Here is a 25,020-nt window from a genome sequence, read left to right on the forward strand (position 1 = left end):
GTGATTTGATAGGGATCACATTGAATCTGTAGATTGCATTTGGTGGTACAGTCATTTTCAGAATATTGATTCTTCAGAAACACGGAATATCTCTCCATCTGTTTATGTCACCTTTGATTTCTTTCATTAGTGTCATAATTTTCTGTACACAGTTCTTTTTCTCCTTAGGTAAGTTTATTCCTATATATTTTATTCTTTTAGTTGCCATGGTGAATGGGATTGATTCCTTAATTGCTCTTTCTGATTTTTCATTGTTAGTATATAGAAATGCAAGTGATTTCTGTGTATTGATTCTGTATCCTGCAACTTTGCTAAATTCATTGATTACCTCTTAGTAATTTTCTGATACTATCTTTAGGGTTTTCTATGTGCAGTATCATGTCATCCGCAAACAATGAGTGCTTTACTTCTTTTCCAATCTGGATTTCTTTCATTTATTTTTCTTCTCTGATTGATGTAGCTAGGACTTCCACAACTATGTTGAATAATAGTAGTAAGAATGGACACCCTTGTCTTTTTCCTGATCTTAGGCGGGAATGCTTTCAGTTTTTCACCATTAAGAATAATGTTTGCTGTAGGCTTATCATATATGGCCTTTCTAATGTTGAGGTAGGTTCCTTCTATGCCCATTTTTGAAGAGTTTTAATCATAAATGGGTGCTAAATTTTGTCAAAGGCTTTTTCTGTATCTATTGAGATTATCATAGAGTTTTTATTTTTCTATTTGTTAATACGGTGTATCACATTGACTGGTTTGCATATACTGAAGAATCCTTGCATCCCTGGAATAAACCCAGCTTGATCATGGTGTATGAGCTTTGTGATGTGTTGCTGAATTCTGTTTGCTAAAATTTTGTTGAGGATTTTTGCATCTATGTTCATCAGTGATATTGGCCTGTAGCTTTCTTTTTGGTGTGTTGTCTTTGTCTGGTTTTGGTGTCATGATGGTGGCCTTGTAGAATGAGTTTGGAAGTGTTCCTTCCTCTAAAATCTTTTGAAAGAGTTTTAGAAGGATAGGCATTAGCTCTTCTAAAAGTTTGATACAATTCTCCTGTGAAGCCACCTGGTCCTGGGGATTTGTTTTTTGGGAGATTTTTTATCACAGCTTCAATTTCAGTGCCTGTAATTGGGTTGTTCATAATTTCTATTTCTTCCTGGTTTAGTCTTGGAAGATTGAACTTTTCTATGAATCTGTCCGTTTCTTCCAGGTAATCCATTTTATTGCCATATAGTTGTTCATAACAGTCTCTATAATCCTTTGTATTTCTGCATTGTCTGTTGTAACCTCTCCTTTTTCATTTCTAATTTTGTTGATTTGATTCTTCTCTCTTTTGTTCTTGATGAGTCAAGCTAAAGGTCTGTCAATTTTGTTTATCTTCTCAAAGAACCAGCTTTTAGTTTTATTAATGTTTACTATTGTTTCTTTCATTTCTTTCTGCCCGGATCTTTATGATTTCTTTTCTTCTACTAATTTTGGGGTTTTTTTCCTTCTTCTTTTTCCAATAGTTTTAGATATAAAGTTAGGTGGTTTATTCGATGTTTTTATTGTTTCTTTAGGTAGGATTGTATTGATATAAACTTCCCTTTTAGAACTGCTTTTGCTGCATCCCATAGGTTTTGAGTTGTCGTGTTTTCATTGTCATTTGTTTCTAGAAGTTTTTTGACTTCCCTTTTGATTTCTTCAGTAACCTGTTGGCTATTTAGAAATGTGTTGTTTAATCTCCATGTATTTGTGTTTCTTACAGTTTTTTTCCTGTAATTGGTATCTAGCCTCATAGCATTGTGGTCAGAGAAGATGCTCAATACCGTATCAAGTTTCTTAAATTTACTGAGGTTTGATTTGTGACCCAAATCAGGTCACAAATCTCCAGTTCTATCCTGGAGAATGTTCCATGTGCACTTGAGAAGAAGGTGTATTCTTCTGCCTTTGGATGGAATGTCCAGAAGGTATCAGTGAGATCCATCCCATCTAATGTATCGTTTAAGACTTGTGTTTTCTTATTAATTTTCTGTTTTGATGATCTGTCCATTGGTGTGAGTGGGGTGTTAAAGTCTCCTACTATTTTTGTGTTACTGTCAATTTCTCCTTTTATGTCTGTTAGTGTTTGTCTTATGTATTGAGATGCTCCTATGTTGGGTGATAAATATTTACAGTTGTTATGGGAAATATTGCAAACATCTCCCAGAATAACAAGCCTCAGGCAGGGGATGTGTTAATTTCTTCCTTCCTGCCATTCACAGGTGGACGCCATTGAACAAAAACACTTTTAAACAGTCAGGCAGAGGAGCAGTATTCTCTGAGACAGATCATTCTGTATGATTATAATAACAAAAGCAACGAAAAGCAAGTCAAACAATTCCAACATGGAGTTAGAATTGGCTTCTTCTCTGCAATATGACCACTATTTTACTTGTACATCTTTAAAGAAGGAATTATAAGTTTTTACCTACAAAATGCTTTTTTTTTTAATTTCTGTAAATCATGTAAAAGGCAACTCATTTCCTTCTCTGGATATAAAATATATCTAGTTTTATATATATATATATAATATTCTTTATATATGTGTGTCTGACTCTTTGCAGGTCCCATGAACTGTAGCCTTCCAGGCTCCTCTATCTATGGGATTATCCCAGCAAGCATACTGGAGTGGTTTACTATTTCCTCCTCCAGGGGATCCAGAGGAGCCTGGCAGGCAACAGTCCATGGGGTGGCAAAGATTTATGCATGACTTAGTGACTAAGCAACAGCAACAGCAATTAAGTACCAAACCTACTAGTCTTTAACCCCTTATATACCTCACCCAAGTGAACTGTTTTCACTGTGGAAATAAAAGTTTTAGAGTCCTCAGTTTACCCCTATTACTCATTGTCTTGATCTTTACTCCTTTGAAATGTAGTTTGTAGAATTATATTTCTTTTGCTTTCATACCATATGTATATAAAGTCAATGACCACTTTTAAATAGGTAATCAGTCAATTAAGTTTTACTAACATCAATGAATAGTCACATACATGAATATTTATTTTTTTAGTTTCCATTTATTCAAAATTGCATTGCAGAAATGTTTCTTTTTCTGATATACATCACTTTGGTGATGGAAATCAGTGTAGTTCTAACCTTAGAAATGTAGTTTTATCCTTGCAAGTAATAAACATTACAAAAATAAAGTAAATAATGACAACTTTCCTTTAGTGAATGCATACTATGTACAAGCTATATGGGATATATATTATCTCTAGTCCCATAATCACAGTATATTTGCTTAATAAATGAGAGGCTGAAATTTACCTTAAAGTACTTTAGTAAGGTGATGATAGCAGAGTTGAACTCTGAATCCAGGGAAATCTGAACTCTTCCTTTTCTACCGTATTTCCCTGTGTTGTTAACTACGCTGAGGACAAAGTAACTCCTGACCTCTGTAAGGTAAATCACAGTCCTGTAGTTCAGTGTACTCCATCGACATTGTATTGCATTATATTTGTCCTTCAGAAACTTCATGGAAGTGACATTAGCTCTAATGCTTGCAGGGATGATATATCCTTATATCATCTTAGAGAATTTGTCTTTAAAATGCTACTTAAAATTCATATGCTCAGGAAACCTTCCCTTGCCATCAACCTCACCTTATGTTCAAACATCTTTATCTTGGTAGACGTGATATTCAGCCCTGTGGCTTCAAATACTTAGATTTATCTGCAGCCTTCATTTCTCCCTTGTGTTCCAGGGCCATATTTCTAACTACTGCCCATGGACTACACACACCTCTCTCCCCAAGTATTGCTTCAGCAACTTAAATGTAGCATTCCACTTTAAACTCTTTTCCTAAAAAACAAACAAGCAAGCCAACTCACAAAGCATCTTATAGGTTTTCTCTAAATCTGCCTCTCACCCAGATAGTTCAGAGTCTGATACTTTTCTCCTACCTGCTGGATATGCATTATTAGATTTAAAAAAAAAAAAGATGACTGGGCCTTTAGCTTTTATCTATCCCTTCCTTAGCCTTCCTTAGATCACTGCCTTATCCCCTCATTTGGGGAACACAATCACCTAACTTGGGCTTCTCAGGTGGCACTAGTGGTAAAGAATCCACCTGCCAGTTCAGGAGATATAAGAGAAATGAATTCGATCCCTGGGTTGGGAAGATCCCCTGGAGAAGAAATGGCAACCCACTCGTCTTCTCGCCTGGAGAATTTCATAGACAGAGGAGCCCGGTCCATTGTGTTGCAAAGAGTCTGACACAACTGAAGGGACTTAGCATGCACTCACATGTCACCTAACTGACCTCCTTTCCTATAGGTTCCATTCCTGTCAATTTCCCTGTTACTCTTCAATCAATTAAAAGATTTTGAACCAGCATTTGGTTACATATCCTTCTCAAAACTTGGATAAGCTTCTGTGTCTAGTACTTCAGACTCTTTGGACAACCGCCTAGGTCCTCCCACACGTGACTGCAACACCTGTTATCTTTGGTTCCCCGCACTGTCTTCTCTCATCTGCATCTCATACTCAGAAAATACCTTCCCCTATCTGACAAGCCTTTCCCACATTCAAACCTACTATTCTTGTATTCACTATTCGATCAAATGTTTATATTTTCTGGTAATCATTTGTTGACTCTCATAATGAAAGACTGAGACTATCCATCTCTGAATTATTGAAGTCCAGTTTGCACTTCTCATTCATTTAGGAGATAATGGTTAGCCTGATCCTTGTAGGTAACTTTTCATAATGTGCATGTCTGTCATTCCCTCATAAATTGTAAATGTTACCAGGACAAGGATTATGTCTACTTTTTTGTTTGCCCGTGTTAGTGATTAGTATATATCATTAATTATTTCAAATTCTTGGTAAATATTTATTTTTCCAGTCAACCAAACCTGTTGAGAATGTCAAAGCTTCACTATATCAACATGATTAGATTTATTTTATGCTCATTTTCCACTGTTCAGTGTCTTCAACATGCAGTGTATTTAAGTTTGAAAGATATGAGAATTCATGATCTTACATTTCTTCAAAAGTTGTTTGAACAAAAGAAAGTAGTATATTTTAAAAGATGCATTCTTAGAGATGATAATTAGTCAATCTCTATAACTGTGAAAATGACCCAGATAGATAGGTGGATAGTTCAGTAGATAGAACCTTTTTTTTTCAGTGAAACTTTTCTGAAGAAAAGCAAGTCCTGAAAACAGTAGGGCTTGGCTTGGGTTAGGCCTAATTGGGTTAGGCTTTCCTGGATTTCTTTTATTTCATGAATTATCTGCTCAACTTTTCCGGAGAGTAATTCACTATTATATTGTAGCTTCCCCTTACCACTGATTAGTAAGCCTAGTGCAAAGAATTAGAAATGCACATATATTTTAAAGGCAGCTAAGTCTCTCTGTTAATACACACACATTTACAATGCTAGGAGGAACAGGGCCCGTGAGAGCTACCTTCGCCAACAAAGGGAATACAGTATGTGTACACAGAGCTGCCTTCTCCAGGCCCCCAAGCCTGCAATTAGTGCAAATGAACTGCGTCTCCCAGAGAGCAAACAGAGTGTCCCTTATGTGATCACTGAGTGTCCTCAGCAATGATCTCAGTTCACCATTAGGGACCCGCATCCAGGTCCTGTGCCGCTTGGCACGCTGACTGTGCATGCACCATCAGTCCTGGTTCTGTGAATGAGGTCCTGTCACTGTCAAAAGAATTATGTCCTCCGTGGTGAATCTCGCTGTTTTCCTGTGAATAATGGTGCACTCTGAAACTACCCCAACGCCTATCCCCTGCTTATTTTTGTGTGGGTTCACAGAGACTGTGATGTGTACATCCACTCAGATCTTTATCTTTCTTTTTTTTTTTTTGCAGGAGAGGTTTAATTGTATTATTTTGTTACCAAACACAGTACTGGTTTATCTCCCCACTGGAGGGGCAGATTTCTGGAGTTGTTTTAAATAGTTAATTTTCAAAAATTAGATATTCCATTTATTAATAAATCTTTTCTTAAATGATTATTTGAATGTGAAAGCTGCCCTAATTGTAAAATGCTCCAAGTATCCACATATGATTATAAAATAACAAGATAATCTCTTTAGAGTCTGTAGCTATGAACTTTAGTAGTAATTATAACTATACCACTGTAAACAAACATGAAATCATGATTAATTTCAGGGATGTCACTTTAAATCAAGGCAGACTCACTTTGTGATTAAACTGAAAGGGAAGTACTGTTTGAACCTCTTCATGCCCAAAGACTGATTAAGCAATTTTGGAATCTTTGCAGTCAACCTTTTGTAGAGATTTTTTCTGCTTCTCTGAGGGTTTATGTGATGTATATGAGAGATTTGATACATGAAGGAGGAAGGCACAGCAGGAACAACCATGGTCACACTGGGGTTTGTAAAGCACACACAGAAAGCCTGCAGACGAGTTGAAACATTTGTGTCTTCAGGTTCTCCAAGCATTGTTAGAGTCTAGGCTTATTTCTAGTCATGTTCATCCATTCTCTCTAGGTTTGATATTCACCCTGCGGTCTATTTTCTTATCTCATATTTCTCCTCATGGATGTGTTTATCAGTTCAGTGTGAAATCTTAGTTACTTTATTGTCAGACAAAAGTTGCTCTAGTTATTTCTGACTGAAGGCTGGACTTTGAAGAGGGAAGGTCTCTGGATAAGGCCTCCCTGAGCACTCAGGGATAAAGGGATAGTACTTTTATCTTTTATTTTCTAATTGCCTTCTTGTTCTCATGAAAAAAATACCTTGACTCCAGTTTAGCCCCAAAGAATGACACCTGAATTATCAAGATCAAGGTTGAATAAAGTCTTCTGCCTTTTCTTTCAGCCCCTTTGATGTTCCTTAAACTTCAGAAGGTGATGCAGTACTAATTTGCATGCAGTACTAATTTGCTGATTTTTGTCAGAATTTTGAAAGATCTGAAAATTATTGTACATACATGTCCTATATTCTAGTTCATATCTTGTTTTGGTCTTTGAATATTTTCAATACTTATGTCAACTTCTCTCAGCCCAAAGTTGGTTGAAGATTTGGGGTGCTTGTTTCTATGTGATAAATATCTTCAGAATTCATTACATTATGAAAATCATACGGCACATATAGTTTCAAAGATGTGAAGATTCATTTTATTGCCGTTATTCCAGCCTGCTTTTATTAAAATGTTAAAAATTAAAAAGAAGAATATATACTAATTAAGGCAGTACTTCTTCTTCCTTGTCGGTGGAAAGTAATTCCCTCTACTAATCTTTTTAGTAATTCTTCCCAATTTAGCTTTTTATATACCCAAATTTTTCCTGTCATCTTCCACTCATACACCTTGCATTTTTCTATTTTCATAATTCCTCATATTGTTCTTTTAGTATTCCAAAGAATGTGTAACTAATTTTGGATTATATATGTAAATGAAAAATAATTTTGAGATATTGAATATGCTTTCTTATTAATTCATATTTCCCTGACTGGCCTCCTAAGTAGATGAAATCCGATTTGGTTGCAGATATTACAGGTACAGAGTAATCTCTTTACAGGACTGGGCATTCCTGCTCCCTCAGTTGATATATCATCTCAAAAATCAGCAGCATAGTTACTCATACCCTAACTTTCCCTAATTCTATTTTATTCTAGGCTTGTCTTTCTTTCATATTCTCAAATACTAAAATTAAATATTAGTTAAAATATCAGGAAAAAATACACTTTTTAAATTGCCACAGTGTTTAAGGGCCACCCTTCCTCATTCTCATACCATACATAAAAAGAAATTATAGTGCTTTGTTTTTAGAACTTAGAAACACTTTAGGAGAACTAAGGAATCAGAAAAATACCAACTACAAGTCAGTAATCAGTGTGCATAGAAACACCTCAGAAAGAGCGAAAAATATAACCACCTTTGCTTGTGGGATTGCTGGAGCACTGAGAGCAGAAACAGGAGAGAAACAGCTTTGCACTGTTTTTCTTCTCTGTACTTTTGGATTTGGTCCCCGTGCATGTTTTACTACATCAAAAAAGTAATTATTTTTTTTTTCTAAATGATGAGTTAATATTCACTAATCATTCAGTGTTCAAATATTTTGGCACCCGTATTATAATTCCTCTTCTCATTTGAGAAGGTTAGGAAAAGCAAGGAAAACTGACAAGAGCGCTGTTTGAGCAGTGAGCTGGGACATTGACTTATTTCAGTCAACTGGCTGCATAGAATGCAGGTGGCCACTGCGTGACAGCTTCCTTTCTAAAGACAGAATGTCCTCCATTTTCACAATAGAAAATAATCTCTAGGATGGCCATATGAAAAATAAATTACAATGATGTCTTTCTCCTGTCCAAGAGTCAACCCTTAAATATTCATTTATTTACAAAAGCCTATATTTCAAATTCCAAAAACCTCAGCTTCTAGCAGCAAAGCAAGCATGTTATGACAGCCTCCATTCCATCCTACCCTGATGACAACACAATAAGTCTTTATATCAACCTAACAAACATACTTTTTGATCAGACTGCCAAGTTTGCAGGAAAGTAAGGAAAATCTTCAAGCCCCACCACTTTCACCACTATCTATGGGCATACTAAAAGTGAACAAGAGTCTGGAGCTGTCTATTAGATTTGAAAACCAAGCTTACCCTGAGTCTATATTAGACGAAAGCCTAAGACTAATATAAAATAGAAGATCTGTGTCTCTGATTCTGATTTTAATCAGTACCTTCAAAGGTACGAAAGCCAAGTTCATAGCTCAGTAGCAGTCCCTAGCACCCAGCAAAATCAAATGTAGAACTCTGCAGGAAAATATACAGAACTTGGAAAAAATGTGTGATTTCTGAAGATTATTTTCCCTCCTTTAAATGAGTTCACACCACAGCAAGTTTTGACTGAGGAAGAAAAGCTCAATTTGTGCACAGATCTTTAAAAGAAGATACATTAGCTTTATGTGTATCTTCCTTTGTTAAGAAATTGCATTGTTTTTTGAAACACCTGTCTTAAAAATCATATGAAATTGACCATGCTTCTTGTTTCTATGGGGAGGAACCATTTAAGTTGCTTGACTGATTCAACTCTACAGTTTATTTAGTGTTCCGTGTAATATAACCCACATATCAAAATATATAACATTTCTTGAACACCTACTATGTTCTGGTAGTTTACTGTTCTACACAATGTATATACATGTGTTATCTAATCCTTATGTAATGTAATGTTACTCCACTTAAGGAAATTGAGGCAGGCAGAGTAGGTTAAATAACTTGCCCCACAGCACACCGAGAAGTACAGATTCAAACCGAGTCTGAAGGACAGATTCAAAACCCAATTGCTAAGACACCAGCCTTAGCGATTATATTCTACTGCTCCTTGTGGAGTGTTTATTGCTATCTGAGAACAGTTAAACAAAAAGAAAAAATAATCTCAAATTATTCCTATTCTCTTTTTATAAGCTACAAATATGTTCCTCAACCATTTTTTCCCATTAAATGTCCTCTAACCATGCTTATTTCCAAAAAAAATAACATAAAGACAGGAGAAAAAAGTTATTAGATTTATTAAAATTTGTCACAGAGCCATTAAAAATATAAATCACAGAGCTCTCTCACAGGGTATAGCAAGTTTTGAAAATTCACATTTTATGACTATTCAAAGAAATAAAATCAACAATTTCCTATCTGACTTTGAAATATTATGGTCCCTTATTTCAAAGGAAGGCAATCACAGAAAGCTGAACATTAACTATATGCACAGACCATGTCAAATGAAAATATGGATAAGGTATAAAATAGGCAATCTTCTTGAAATGTTTTATCTTGGTTTCTGATTATCCTTTAATAAAACTCAGTAGGGACATTCAAAGCCATGGTATTCTGATTTATTGTTAGCCTTGCATCCAAAAGGCAATGTGTTAGATACTGCTAGAGCAATAAACATGTAAGTAAATGGAATGACTACTATACATATGTAATATCAAAACCTTTGACTGGACCAGAACTACAGAATTTATGTGAACTGTACTGAGTGCAAAAATGCATTCATTTAACTCTCTTCCCATTAAATGCTTTTTAGTCCCTATACTGTGTACAGATCTTTGAGCACTTCTGAATATCGTATGGGAAGAAGGAAATTATTTGCTGAGTCCAAAGATATTATATTTAATTCTTCACAGAAATAAAATTATACTCAAATCTTGTTTTTTATAGGTCATTGCTTTTAAGACTATATTATCAACACCTATGTGTATCTCAAAGTTTCCACAGAATTTCTATGAAATACAACAGTCCTAGTACAAGGGAAATTTTTTAAAATTATTGTCATTCTCTAAAAATAGATATTCATTATTTATTGAAATGATTTTTGTTTCTATTGTCAGGGCAAAAATAAACCCCTCCTCTGGTTTGCAAGGCAGCTAATGGACCTGGAAACTCGAAATGCTCAAAACTGCCAGTGTTTGATAAAGTCTGTTCACTTGAGCATCAACAGTCTTGGGGGAAATTCATTTACATATCCAAAAATGGATTTAACAATCAAACCATGCTAAGAAAAGTGTCATGGAAGTTTAAAAGGGCAGTTCTATATGACCACCTCCTAATCAAGAAATACTTTCAAACCACTATGAAAGAAAAATATGCATGGGGTTATTTGCGTCTTTCTCCTTAGTCAAAATTTAAATAGTCCAAGGTTTCTCCAGTCATAGATTTGACACATATGAGATCTGTGTTAAGGCACATTTGCACTCATAATTTTAAGGTAAACTTCGTGAGAAGGGAAGAATATTAGCAAGAATGGCTACACATATGCCTTGGTAAAATCTGTTCTTTCCCATCCCTAATTACTAAAAGTTTATTACGGTGATATATCCAGACAATGGAATATTATTTAGTGCTGAAAATAATGAAATATAAAACTATTAAAAGACATCAAGCAGATTTAAATGTGTTTTACTAAATGAAAGAAGCCGACCTGAAACAACTCTATACACTATATGAGTGAGTGAGTGAAGTCGCTCAGTCGTGTCCAACTCTTCGGGACCCCATGGACTGCAGCCTACCATGCTCCTCTGTCCATGGGATTTTCCAGGCAAGACTACTGGAGTGGGTTGCCATTTCCTTCTTCAGAGGATCTTCCCCACCCAGGGATCAAACCCGGGTCTCCTGCATTAGCAGATGCTTTACTGCCTGAGCCACCAGGGAAATCCTATATACAACATTCTAGAAAAGGCTTTGGCCACCTCATGGGACGAGTTGACTCACTGGAAAAGACTCTGATGCTGGGAGGGATTGGGGTCGGGAGGAGACAGGGATGACAGAGAATGAGATGGATGGATGGCATCACCAACTCGATGGACATGAGTTTAAGTGAACTCCGGGAGTTGGTGATGGACAGGGAGGCCTGGCATACTGTGATTCATGGGATCGCAAAGAGTCGGACACGACTGAGCAACTGAACTGAACTGAAACTATGGAGACAGTGAAAACATCAATGGTTTCCAAGAGTTAGAGGGGCGAGAGGGATGAAAGCAGAGCACAGAGGATTTTTAGAGGAGTCAAACCACACTGTATATTTCAGTGGTGGCTACGTGTCATTATACATTTGTTCAGACCCATAAGATATACATGGAGAAGGAAATGGCACCCCACTCCAGTACTCTTGCCTGGAAAATCCCATGGACGGAGGAGCCTGGTAGGCTGCAGTCCATGGGGTCGCTAAGAGTCAGACAAGACTGGGCGACTTCACCTTCACTTTTCACTTTCATTCATTGGAAAAGGAAATGGCAACCCACTCCAGTGTTCTTGCCTGGAGAACCCCTGGGATGGGGGAGCCTGGTGGGCTGCCATCTATGGGGTCGCAGAGTCGGACATGACTGAAGCAATTTAGCAGCAGCAGCATAAAATATGCAACACCAGGAGTGAACCCTATTGTAAACTATGGACTTTGAGTGATAGTGATGTGTCACTGTAGTTTCGTCAGCTTTAAAGTGTACCATGCTGTGGAGGATTAGTAATGGGGGAGAAAATGCATTTGTGTGGTCAGAGAGTATGTTGGAAATTTCTGTTCCTTCCTCTTAATTTTGCTGTGAACTTAAAATTGATATAAAATATAAAGTCTATATTTTAAAAGTCCATCTGATTTTAATGGGTACTTTCTCAGTTACTTATATAATACTCAACACATCTGATTTTTTTAAAATATTAAGCCACATACAGAAGAAAGACATATTATCTAAAATATAATGAAGTTAAATTCTACTCTCCTTATTAAGCAGGGAAACAATTGTAATGTAGCATGAAACAATAATTTATAGTCCCAGACATGATAAATATTGGTTCAGTGGATTGTGAGGTAAACCTGCCTATATACTGTTTAATGAATTAAATTGTGTTCGCCCCCCGCAACATTCATATGTTGAAGTCCAAACCACCAAAATCTCAGAAAATGAACTTATTTCCTATTTGGAAATAGGATGAGGCTATCTTAACGAAGTATAGTAATTAGTTCCACTAATAAAATGGTAGGTCAGTAGGGTGGGCCCCTGAGGACCAGGGAAGCCCCTGAGGATGACTAGTGTCCTTCAAAAAGGGAAATTAGACCAGTATCCAGGGAGCATACCATATGAAGATTGGAGTTATGTTGCTATAAACCAGGAGATAATCAGAAGCCAGCAGAGAGGCCTGGAACAGACCCTCCTGTAGCACCTTCAAAGGGAGTGTAGCCCTGCTCGTGAACACTTGTTCTAGGGTTTCTGTAAAATTACATTTGTATTATATCATCTAATTTTGTTCTATTTTGTTATCACAGGACTAGCAAACTAATACAGACAATTTGGATCACAGTCTCCTTAACTGCCCACTGCCTAGCCTAGTTCTTAGCAGTTAGCAAAGTCTCAACAAATGCTTAGCTAGTGAATTAATGCAGTTTTCCTGGTACACAAGGTAGGAAGTATGATGTCAGTTTCTTTCTTTGCTGACTGTTAAATAATGGAGAGTCTCCGACAGCTGCCGCAGGTACTCTTGTTTCCATGTGTCCTATCACCTCCCTAGAATACTGTGTGCAGCTCTTTTGTGCCATTGAGTATCCCTCACTAAGTCACTGCAGTAGCACTCTGTTGAGTATCCCTCAGTAAATCACTGTGATGGCACCTATATCATTATCGATTGTGAGGAAACATGTCCTTTCCACCCCTCATGTTGTCTTGCGTATCAAAGAGGCTACTTAATTTGCACTCCACCAGTTCCTTGACTTATTCTGCCCGAAAGAGGTAGAGTGAATTCCCTGAGTGGTACATCTTTGAAGGATAATTCTGGGCCTGCTTTGCCTGCTTTTTTTTTTTTTCTTTTATTCCCTCTGAATACTCTGCATGGCTCTTCCAGAAACAGGTTCCATGTCTGTGTGGGAAACCTGTCCTTGTTCAGTACTGATACTGTCTTGGGCATAGTGGCTTGATTCTACATTTCACCAAAAGCCCTTGACTCTCACAATAAACTGCATCCCTAGATTAGTCTTTATGAGCAGTAAATGTGGGAAATGTTGTGATTCTCCATTTACTTTATTCATTTTTTTCTCTTATTTTGTTCAGATTAAGAAAGCAAGTTGTGCTTATTACTTCCCTCTCAAACCAATTCTTAATAACCTGATAAAAATAGCTTTTTTCTCTGCCCCATTAAACTCTTATTTAGTATCTTGCACATTGTAGATATTAAATTTGTGTTTGCTAATATAACAATTAATTGATTCAGTTCAGTTCAGTTCAGTCACTCAGTTGTGTCCGACTCTTTGCAACCCCATGAATCACAGCACGCCAGGCCTCCCTGTCCATCACCAACTCCCGGAGTTCATTCAAACTCACGTCCATCGAGTCGGTGGTGCCATCCAGCTACCTCATTCTCTGTCATCCCCTTCTCCTCCCGCCCCCAATCCCTCCCAGCATCAGAGTCTTTTCCAGTGAGTCAACTTGTCGCATGAGGTGCCCAAAGTATTGGAGCTTCAGTTTTAGCATCAGTCCTTCCAATGAACACCCAGGACTTATCTCCTTTAGAATGGACTGGTTGGATTTTCTTGCAGTCCAAGGGACTCTCAAGAGTCTTCTCCAACACCACAGTTCAAAAGCATCAATTCTTCGGCAATCAGCTTTCTTCACAGTCCAACTCTCACATCCATACATGACCACGGGAGAAACCATAGCCTTGACTAGACGGACCTTTGTTGGCAAAGTAATGTCTCTGCTTTTTAATATGCTATCTAGGTTGGTCATAACTTTCCTTCCAAGGAGTAAGCATCTTTTAATTTCATGGCTGCAATCAGCATCTGCAGTGATTTTGGAGCCCAAAAGAATAAAGTCTAACACTGTTTCCACTGTTTCCCCAGCTATTTCCCATGAGTTGATGGTACCAGATGCCATGATCTTTGCTTTCTGAATGTTGATTAGATAAGAATAAGGGAATGCATGAATAAATGAGTTAAACTGGGAGAACTTGGGTCAGTGATCTCTGGTACATTAATTAATATAATTACTGACATCTCCATTTTTCAGAGTGAGAAGGGGGGCCTCCTGGGAACCGACGACCTTCTGGGATTAAGTGCAGCTGTGACCTGAGCCAAGAATCAGTGCTTTCCTCTGTGTGTGTGTTAGTCGCTCAGTCATGTCTGACTCTTTGCGACCCCACGAACTATAGCCCATCAGGCTTCTCTGTCCATGGAATTCTCCAGGCAAGAAAGGTGGAGTGGAGTGGCATTTCCTTCTTCAGAGGATCTTCCCAACACAGGGATCAAACTCTGGTCTCCTGCATTGCAGGCAGATTATTTACCATTTGAGCTACAGAGAAGTCCCATTTTCCAGGAGATGTCTCACATTTCTCTGGAAAATATAGTTATCAAGATGAGAAAAAAAGAATAGTTGTTCATAGCTAATCTTTGGCTTTATCTGTCAGGATATTCTATATTTTCTTTTTATTCGTTCACTTAATCCATTCCAACTTGGCTTTCCCACCTACCACTCCACTATAACTACTCCCATGTCTGGTAGCTAATATCACCAGTGACCTCTATATCATTAATTTCACTAGATTTTACATCCTTATCTTTCTGTTGGCCTGCTTAGAGGTTTTGGCCACAGATAGGTGTTTACTCCTCACTGTCCTTTGCTTGGCTTGTGTGGCATGAAGATCAACTGATTTTTCTGTTACTTCCCTGGCTGCTCTCTTCTGATCATTCTCTCACTGTTAAATGTTGGAGTTCCTCAGCCAGCTATTTGAGGTATTCTTGTTTCCACTTGCTGAACTGTCTTTCTAGCGATTTCATTCACTCCTGTAGTTTAAATTATAATACAATTTAGTCATGAAAGTGAAAATGAAAGTCGCTCAGTCGTGTCCCAGTTCATGGAATTCTCCAAGCCAGAATACTGAAGTGTGTAGCCTTTACCTTTTCCAGGGGATCTTCCCAACCCAGGGATCGAACCCACGTCCCCTACATTTCAGGCAGATTCTTTACCAGGTGAGCCACAAGAGAGGCCCACAATCTAGCCGTATGCTGTTGTCTTTTAAATTTGATGGATTCCCTAAGAACTCTCTGACTTGACATCTCCATTGTGAGTTTGACATGAACTTCTATCTCTTGTGTCTAAAATAATACCCACTGTTTTCCCCACTCCTGACAGAGTCTTTGCTGCTCCTCTCGTGGTGCTTAGCCCAGTGAATTGCTTTCCCCTTTTGGGTTTACCATGACTTCTTATTTGCCCTTATCTGTCCCTTTGTTTAATCATATCAAATCTACATTCTAATTTTATTTTTCAGTTCATAGAAAAGCCATGCCATTGACACCATCATCTCTTGTCTCAATCACAAAAAATAACTCCCCACTGGTCTGTGAATATCTACTGTTAATACTTTCAAACCCCCAGAATAACTAGAAGGATCTTTATGGAGAATGAAAATCTACTTGTGTCATCCCCTTGATTAAGACACATCAGTACCTTCTCATTACTCTCCGGGTACAGTTCCAAATTCTGAGTATGCTTTCTAAGACTTAATCCATTCTTTGCTTGTCTCTTTCTTTCTCCTTTACCTTCCTCTGAAGAAGTCACTTGACTCCATTTTCTAGTCTCAGATTTGTTAGCACACTGGAAAAGGAATTTTCCTTCATTCTTTATGTAAGGTTAGATAAATGCATATACATGAGATCTCATCTTTCCCTTTGGTAACATTCATCACACTTAAAATTGCTTAAAGACTACACATCTTGACATATTTCAAGTTCCATGAGAGCAGGATCATGCCTTTCTTGTTTGCTTTTCTGTCCTTGGTGCCTGACGCCAACTGAGTGTTTAATAAATATTAAGTGAACATTGAATAAATGAATATGTTCATATCATGACCTTGAATTTTCACTTTTCAAATGCATCATGACATTTGGAAATACCTGAGAACAGTATTCTCCTTATATTGATAATTACATGTTGTAATAAGGTATAACAAAGAAACTAAAGAGAAGAGTCCCTTCTCTTGCTGTTTCTTTCCTGAACAATTTACAAAGGTCAAGTCTGTATGGAGAATCAGGAGGAAGACTACATAACTAAGGAATATATAATTTTCATAAAATCCTCTTTTACAAGGAAGAAACAACAAAAACTTGTAAAATGTTCTTATCCTTCCTAATTCCTAAAGATACTTCATATTGCTCTCTGAGATTGACACACACAGGGAAAAAATTGATCCAAGCTGTTGATTAAGATGATAAGTACATTCTACTTTAGTTTATTCATCTTATATTGATTTTATTAATTTTAAAGTTATAAAAATAGTAACCAACTAATGCAGAGGTATGTAAAAAACATCTCGCACTTCCATCCAATTTTACTGTTTTGGGTAACTCAAAGTTGACAATCTATTGTACATCTTTCCATCTTGTTTTTATAGTCTTATGATTATAAGCAAAATTATACTTGTATCTAACTTGGTGTTTGCTTATTTAAAAAATAGAATTAATAGTGTACATGCATTATTCTTCAACTTAGATTATTCTTTAAACAATAATGATTGGCATCTTTTCCAGGTTGTAGGTCTTTACACTACATAGTTTTCTGTGGTAATGATAGCCACAATTTATTTAATGATTTTCTCATTGATAGGCATCCAAATCATTTCCAGGTCTTTGCTACTACAGACAAATATACTGGTAGAGTAAGCATTATTATTTAACTATCTTTATATACTACCACCTTTATTTCTAGAGGATATTTCTCAAACTGGGGTTACTGAGGCAGACCATATATGTATTTGTATATTTTTTAATGTTAATAGTTATAAATTAGGTTCCCAAACAGTTGTGGAATTTCCTGTTTCCAAGAGGGTTGCCTTATCATCACATTGACATTGTATGTCAGTAGTGTCTCCTTCCAGTTTCTGGGTTAAGCCATCCCCACTACACCTTCTGCTGTGAAGAAGTCATATGATCCTCACTGCAGGTGGATTGGTTCTCTATTCTCAGCTACTTTCCAGGTCTCCACCAGAACATACTTGGGCTTCTGCGTGATGCCCATGTCAAAGGGAAATCTTCGGAGTAGTACTTGCCAAATGTATTCATCCACTTATTTCTGACACCCTGATGGAAATTTGGAGCCACTCTGCAGGAAACATTCCTCCCAAAGTTCCAAACTAAAGTGTTCCACAGACCGCCTCTGCTTTTGGCTCCCTTGATCTTTTCTGTGGTTTCCCTCTTTGTACACTACCACACCCCAGTCTGAAACCTAAATATAGTGGTGCTGAATCCCTGAATGAACCAAGGAATATCTGAAATCTGAACATTTCCCCTTTGGACTTCTCTTCCAACTGCTTTCTTACCTTGTAGGAAATCTCTCTGAACCTGAGCTTTCCGAAGGTAAGATTTAAAACACATGCTAGTAATGAATTTTCAATATAATATTTTCTTCTTTTTTAAGAATCTGTCTTTAACAAATACTATAAGTTTCCTGAAATATGATCATCCTTATTTTAATTTAACTATATTATGCAGGATTTTTTTTTTCTAAATAAAAAAAAAATCTTCTCCTTATCTCTCCCTCCTTGGAGATCTATACTCTGATTTAATCATCATGATATATCAGATGCTGTCTTTTGGTAGCATCTGAGAAATACTTGGGTTGGATACATGGGTGATATGCATTCAGAACTTCTGCATGTTTAAGAGTGACTTTCTTTTGTATAGATGAAAAATATTTCGGTGAAGTTCTTGGGCTGTTATACTTTTCTTTTCCTCAAGTTACTATAGATGTAATCTTACTATCTTTGACCTTCTAGTATTACAAGTGAAAGGTCTGATGATCTTCTGTTCCTCTCTTTTGGGGTACGTTTCTTCGGTATGGAAGCTGGTAAAGTTGTTTTTCAACACTGGAGTTTGGAAATCTCACCTAGATGAGTTTAGGTGAAATGCATGCTTCATTAATTTGGCCCCCGATTCAGTGAACCATTTTAATTGGCAAACTCCTGTGTCTCTTCATCTTAGGTAAATTTTAGTCTATTTTTATTGAATTTTTATTTTTTCTCCATGTGTTCCTGTTTGTCATTCTGGATCTCATTTCATTTGCAAGTTGATATCCTTGGGTCTCAACATCTGATATCCTTGGGTCCTCCAAGCATTTTGTCATTTCTCTTAAAGTGTACATTTCTTTTACTTTTTGATCTGTTGGATTAGTTTTCTATTGCAGCCATAACAATTTACCACACATCTAGTGGCTTAAGATTGAAGGCAAAAGGAGAAGGGAGCAGCAGAGGATGAGATGGTTAGATAGCATCACCAACTCAATGGACATGATTTTGAGCAAACTCTGGGATATGGTGGAAGGCAGGGAGGGCAGTCCATGGGGTCACAAAGAATCGACATGACTTAGTGACTGAACAACAGCAGTGGCCTAAAGCAGTGTGTATTTTTTTTATCATACTGCTCTGTGGGTTAGAAGTCTGATATGGGTCTCACTGGGCTAAATCGAGATTTCTAAAAGACTGTGTTATTTTCTAGAGACTCTAGAAGAGAATCCGTGATTTTGCTTGCCAGCTTCTAAAGGTCAGCCACACTTCTTAACTAGTGTTGGATCCCCTTCTGTCTTCAATATCATTAACAATGCATTTCTTTGGCCAATGCTTCTCTTCAATAGTCATATCTCCCTCTTACAGTCCTCTTCTGCTTTCTTCTTGTACTTGTAAAGACCCTTGTCATTACAGCGAGCCCACCTGAATAATTGAAGTTGATTTCCCAATCTCAAGACCCTTAATTTAATTGATCCTGTGAATCTTCTTTTGCCACATAAGGTAACAATCACATGTTCCAGGGCATAGGGCACAGGCATCCTTAGGGAATCATTGCTCTGTCTAACACACCTATATAATGATATGGTCCTCCAATTTAGTCATCAGGTTTAATTAGTTGAAGAATAGACTAGAATAATGAGTGAAAGAGGAATTCAGATAGGCCTACTGATAATTTTCAGAGGTGGTTACAATTATGCTTTTTCTGTTAGCTTTCAGAGAGCTCATTCCCTGGTGAGCATAGTCCATGCTGCTACTGCTGCTAAGTCGTTTCAGTCGTGTCCGACTCTGTGCGACCCCATAGATGGCAGCCAACCAGGCTCCCCCATCCCTGGGATTCTCCAGGCAAGAACACTGGAGTGGGTTGCCATTTCCTTCTCCAATGTGTGAAAGTGAAAAGTGAAAGTGAAGTCGCTCAGTCGTGTCCGGCTAGTAGCGACCCCATGGACTGCAGCCTACCAGGCTCCTCTGTCCATGTGATTTTCTAGGTGAGACCTTCTCCTGAGCATAGTCCATACGCACTCAGAAGTTGCAGTGGCTGGAGTGATTAACCATGTACCGTTGTTCTCTTGTAGAATCCAGTGAACCTGAAGACAAGAGCGCAGGTGCCTCAGGGGAGACACCCTCCCAGCCTTATCCTGCACCAGTGTATAGTCAGCCCGAGGAGGTGAAGGAGCAGATGGATGATGCGAAACCAACTAAACCTGAGGAGAATGAGGAATCAGACCCATTGCCTGATAACTGGGAAATGGCTTATACAGAGAAGGGTGAAGTCTACTTCATTGAGTGAGTCTCACACATTTCTCTGAACATTTTCACAAAGATCATAGCAGTATATAAATGATGTAACAGGTGGAGCGGTGGGTCAGAGTAATTTGAATTTTATTGATTGTGATATTACCTTCTTTGTGAGAGAATAATGGGATGGCACCTTGATACATCTAAAGATTCTAGATTACAGCTATAAATCAAATAATGAATTAAACAATGCCACTGTAAAATTTGTTGCAATCATGACTGAGGAGGCAAATATCAATGTGATGTTACTTTTGAATTGGAAATAGGGAGGAAATGCTTACGCTACCCTTCCAAGACATCTGTGTAGCTCAAATGAGATAATCCCCATCTTTTAAATGAAATTGCTGGAAACCTCCACCATCATGTCCAATGGTTTGATCGAATGCCAACTATTGAGAGCCAAATACTTGCTAATCCCAAATGAGACTATTTTAAGCATTTGACTCTAAGGTCAGCTGTCAATAAAATCATGTGTTTGGTATAGTTTGTCATATTTATTTTTATTATATCCCATCTGTTTATTGCTTACCTTTTTATGATTTACCAAGGAAAATGAATGGCTAATTCTGAACTAACTAGTGGTGCATACTCAGTCTAATCTCTCCTTTCACTGGGGACGTTTTTTCCCCAAACTCAGTTTTTATATATTTTATTAACAACATTGTCTAACTTTCCTTTTCTTTATCTTCTTGGAGTAGAACAACTTTTTTAACCACCTGAGTTGAAGATCGTGGCTAAATATTAAATTGTTGATGTGCATGAGATAATCAAAATGTCCATTAGAAAGGTGAAAAACTAAAAATATGGTAAATGAACAACAACCCTTATTCCCTCAAAGCTGTAGAAGACTCAGAGAGAAACATTAACAGAATCTGAAGTTTTCAGTTCAGATAGTAGATAAAAATATGTAAACTCTTGATTACTCAAGAAAAACATTAAAACTAGATTTTCTTTCCAAACTTGGAGTGATTTGTGACTTAGATCTCCATAGGCAGAACTCAGTTGTGAAATTGAAATGTTACCACATGCCAATATTTAATTTTCACATGAAAACTTTATAACATGTGGCCAAGGGAATACATAATCAGGTAATTACTTGGTGCTCTGCTTGACTCCAACATGGATGAGAAATGCATAAAACACATTGCTACCATTCACCTTTTGACAAATCTTAAAAGTTACAAAAATAGAATAAAACTCTCTTGTATATTTCTTATGGCTATAATCAATGACCCACAGCCATCCTTTTATCAATTATTTGGAAAAAAGAAAGTCATACAGAATTTTTAAAATGTTTGAATGTTCAGTTCAGTTCAGTTCAGTAGCTCAGTTGTGTCCGACTCTCCGCGACCCCATGAATCACAGCACACCAGGCCTCCCTGTCCATCACCAACTCCCGGAGTTAACTCAAACTCATGTCCATTGAGTCAGTGATGCCATCCAGCCACATCATTCTCTGTTGTCCCCTTCTCCTCCCGCCCCCAACCTTTCCTAGCATCAGAGTCTTTTCCAGTGAGTCAACTCGTCGCATGAGGTGGCCAAAGTATTGCAGTTTCAGCTTTAGCATCAGTCCTTCCAGTGAACACCCAGGATTGATCTCTAGAATGGACTGGTTGGATCTCCTTGCAGTCCAAGGGACTCTCAAGAGTCTTCTCCAGCACCACAGTTCAAAAGCATCAATTCTTCAGCGATCAGCTTTCTTCACAGTCCAACTCTCACATCCATACATGACCATGGGAAAAACCATAGCCTTGACTAGATGGACCTTTGTTGGCAAAGTAATGTCTCTGCTTTTTAATATACTATCAAGGTTGGTCATAACTTTCCTTCCAAGGAGTAAGTGTCTTTTAATTTCATGGCTGCAGTCAGCATCTGCAATGATTTTGGAGCCCAAAAAAATAAAGTCTGTCACTGTTTCCACTGTTTTTCCATCTATTTCCCATGAAGTGATGGGACCAGATGCCATGATCTTTGTTTTCTGAATGTTGAGCTTCAAGCCAACCTTTTCACTCTCCTCTTTCACTTTCATCAAGAGGCTTTTGAGTTCCTCTTCACTTTCTGCCATAAGGGTAGTGTCATCTGCATATCTGAGGTTATTGATATTTCTCCCGGCAATCTTGATTCCAGCCTGTGCTTCTTCCAGCCCAGCGTTCCTCATGATATACTCTGCATATAAGTTAAATAAGCACGGTGACAATATACAGCCTTGATGTACTCCTTTTCCTATTTGGAACCAGTATTTATATCAAAAACATAATTTTGTTATTGATAAGCTTAGCATAGCACCATTGCAGACCAGAAATCAAAGAATAAACCTAGATGTGAGGTCTCACATTGATGTTTGGAACAGTTGTTTAGAACAGGGAGACTGACTATCCACACATTTTTATTGCATAATATAGGCAGAGTAAGACTATGTGGAAATAATAAAAGAAAAACAGTATGGCAAGTTGATGAAAGAACTATTTCCTTACAGTGCTTTCAATAATGCAACTATAAAAACCTCTTTTTTGTGATTATAAACTTTCCCCTTTTAACTGTGTCAGATTTGGGGATTGTGGAGAAAAGAGATTTCATAAGACAGAAGCTGTATTTGTGGTTTATAGTAAATGATGAGGCTCTGTCAAGACTTGGGAGAATGGACCAAAATGATTCTGTTAATATGCTAGTCAGTCATCCAGTATCAGAATCAAAAGACTCATTAGAGTTTGTCCCTGTTCTTAAATTTATTGTCACACTGGGGACGAAAGAATAAGAGGGATAGTTAAAATAATTAGTCAACCACTCATTTCTGAATTGTGTGATACAATTTCAGTGAAGATACACTTAACGTAGACTTAAGTAATAAAAGGAAGCACTAGGAAAGGTAAAATAATGTAGACTTGAAAAGTTGGTACCAGGTAAATCGTACATTCCAGGTATAAGAATTGTCATTACAAAAACCAGATACCTTGTTTGTTAGGGAGAAGATGCCCAAACCTACTATAGAGATGTTAGTTGGTGAAAACCGTGTGAAATGATGGCTCCATTCTCATTTTGCTTGATCAGTAGTGCTTTTGAAAAACAAACAAAAGCTTTTGTTTGTTGATTTTCTTCCTATTACTGCAGGGAAGGATGAATGAATAGTATTAGGAGCAGAGATGGGGTGAGCTGAAAAATTAAAACAAAAAAGAGGAGACAGTTTCATTTGCAACTTGAATGTTAATGCTAAGGGAGATTCATCCAGAGGTCAAGGAGAGGGAAGAAGCCTGGAGTAAAGGCTGAAGTGAGAGTGTGATGGGAAAGTGATTAAAATCGGAGCCAGGGGCAGATGCCTGCTTAAATAGGTCATTCACAGAATGGAGGTATCCCCTGGCCCACCCTTCATCCTGGACCAGGTTGAAATCTGTCTTTTCTTCTTTCAAAAACCTTACTTTGAGCTCATAAGACTCAGTGATACAAGCTCAGGTATCACAGAGCAGGGAGGGGCAGGCAGTGTCTTTTTCATCTGGCACCTCATTTTCACACCGTTGCAACCTGTGCTGCCCATTCCTTTCTCTGTGGCCTACATTTAGCTCTGCTGTACTTTCTTCTCAGTAACTTCCTCCAGACCACTTTCACTCTATGCTCTGGAATGCTCCTTCCTAACTACGTTTGACAAAATCAACACTTCAACCCACAGATTATCTTTGCTGATGATACTGCAGTGAATCCTTACCTGGATATAGTCAGTGCTGTAAAAGCCCTGTGGAAACAATCTGGTAGGGCAGGAGAAGCAACAGGAGAGGGGGCCCATGATGGGACATTAGGACTTGCTTAGGGACTAAGCCATGATGTGTCCCAGAGTTTCTGGCCAAGCAACTTATAAAATAAATACTGTTTGTAATGTAAAAGTTTGCAGTTCTGAAGCAAAGTCAGAGTAAAGAAAGAAAAAGAAAAGTAGAATAATTTAAAAGAAAGGTAAAACAGAAGGAAATGTAGAAGAGGTGGAAAATTAGACAGATTAGACAGATTTGTCTCTTCAGAGAGAGCTGACGGCAGTGGAAACACTTCTGGTAAAAATATTGTGAGAGCTGCAGAGAGTAATGGGAGTCCCTGGTAGACTAACATATATTCATTGCTTTTGTTGTTCAGCCACTAAGTTGTGTCCACTCCTTTCTGACACCATGGACTGCAGCACACCAGGCTTCCTTGTCCTTCACTATATATAACTCATGTCCACTGAGTTGGTGATGCCATTACACTTTACTAAATTTTTCTCCAATGAAACAAATATTGTAATAAAACATAAATAAGTAAAACAGAGGGAAAGGACCCTATGGTTCTGTGTATAAAATTTAAATATATTTCTATATTCATTTCTGAGTTGTTGTTTGGTCACTGCAGATCCCATGGACTGCAGTATGCTAGGCTTCCCTGTCTTTCACTATGTCCTAGTTCGGTTCAATTCAGTCCCTCAGTCGTGTCTGACTTTTTGCAACCCCATGGACAGCAGCAAGCCAGGCTTCCCTGTCCATCACCAACCCCCAGAGCTTACTCAAACTCATGTCCATCCAGTCGGTGATGCCATCCAACCATCTCATCCTGTCATCCACTTCGCCTCCCGCCTTCAATCTTTCCCAGCATTAGGGTCTTTTCCAATGAGTCATTTCTTCACATCAGGTGGCCAAAGTATTTGAGTTTCAGCTTCAGCATCAGTCCTTCCAATGAATATTCAGGACTCATTTCCTTTAGGATGGACTGGTTGGATCTCCTTGCAGTCTAAGGGACTCTCAAGAGTCTTCTCCAACACCACAGTTCAAAAGCATCAAATCTTCCGGACTCAGCTTTCTTTATAGTCCAACTCTCACATCCACACATGACTACTGGAAAAATCATAGCCTTGACTAGATGGACTTTTGTTGACAAAGTAATGTCTTTGCTTTTTAATATGCTGTCTGGGTTGGTCATAACTTTCCTTCCAAGGAGTAAGCGTCTTTTAA

The 25,020-nt window shown here is 37.8% G+C and overlaps 1 protein-coding gene across 1 annotated transcript in view; it reads left to right on the forward strand.

Annotated features, from left to right (window-relative positions):
- MAGI2 (membrane associated guanylate kinase, WW and PDZ domain containing 2) overlaps positions 1-25,020 on the forward strand; it is a 1,553,247-nt gene that overhangs the window by 992,774 nt on the left and 535,453 nt on the right. Inside the window, exon 5 of the mRNA XM_055420681.2 lies at positions 19,837-20,047. Coding sequence (XP_055276656.1) covers positions 19,837-20,047 — 211 coding nt within the window. The remainder of the gene's footprint in view (positions 1-19,836; positions 20,048-25,020) is intronic.

Source organism: Moschus berezovskii, chromosome 3 (genome assembly GCF_049115385.1).
Source record: "Moschus berezovskii isolate FMDL1 chromosome 3, NW_MosBer_1.0, whole genome shotgun sequence".
NCBI lineage: Eukaryota > Metazoa > Chordata > Mammalia > Artiodactyla > Moschidae > Moschus > Moschus berezovskii.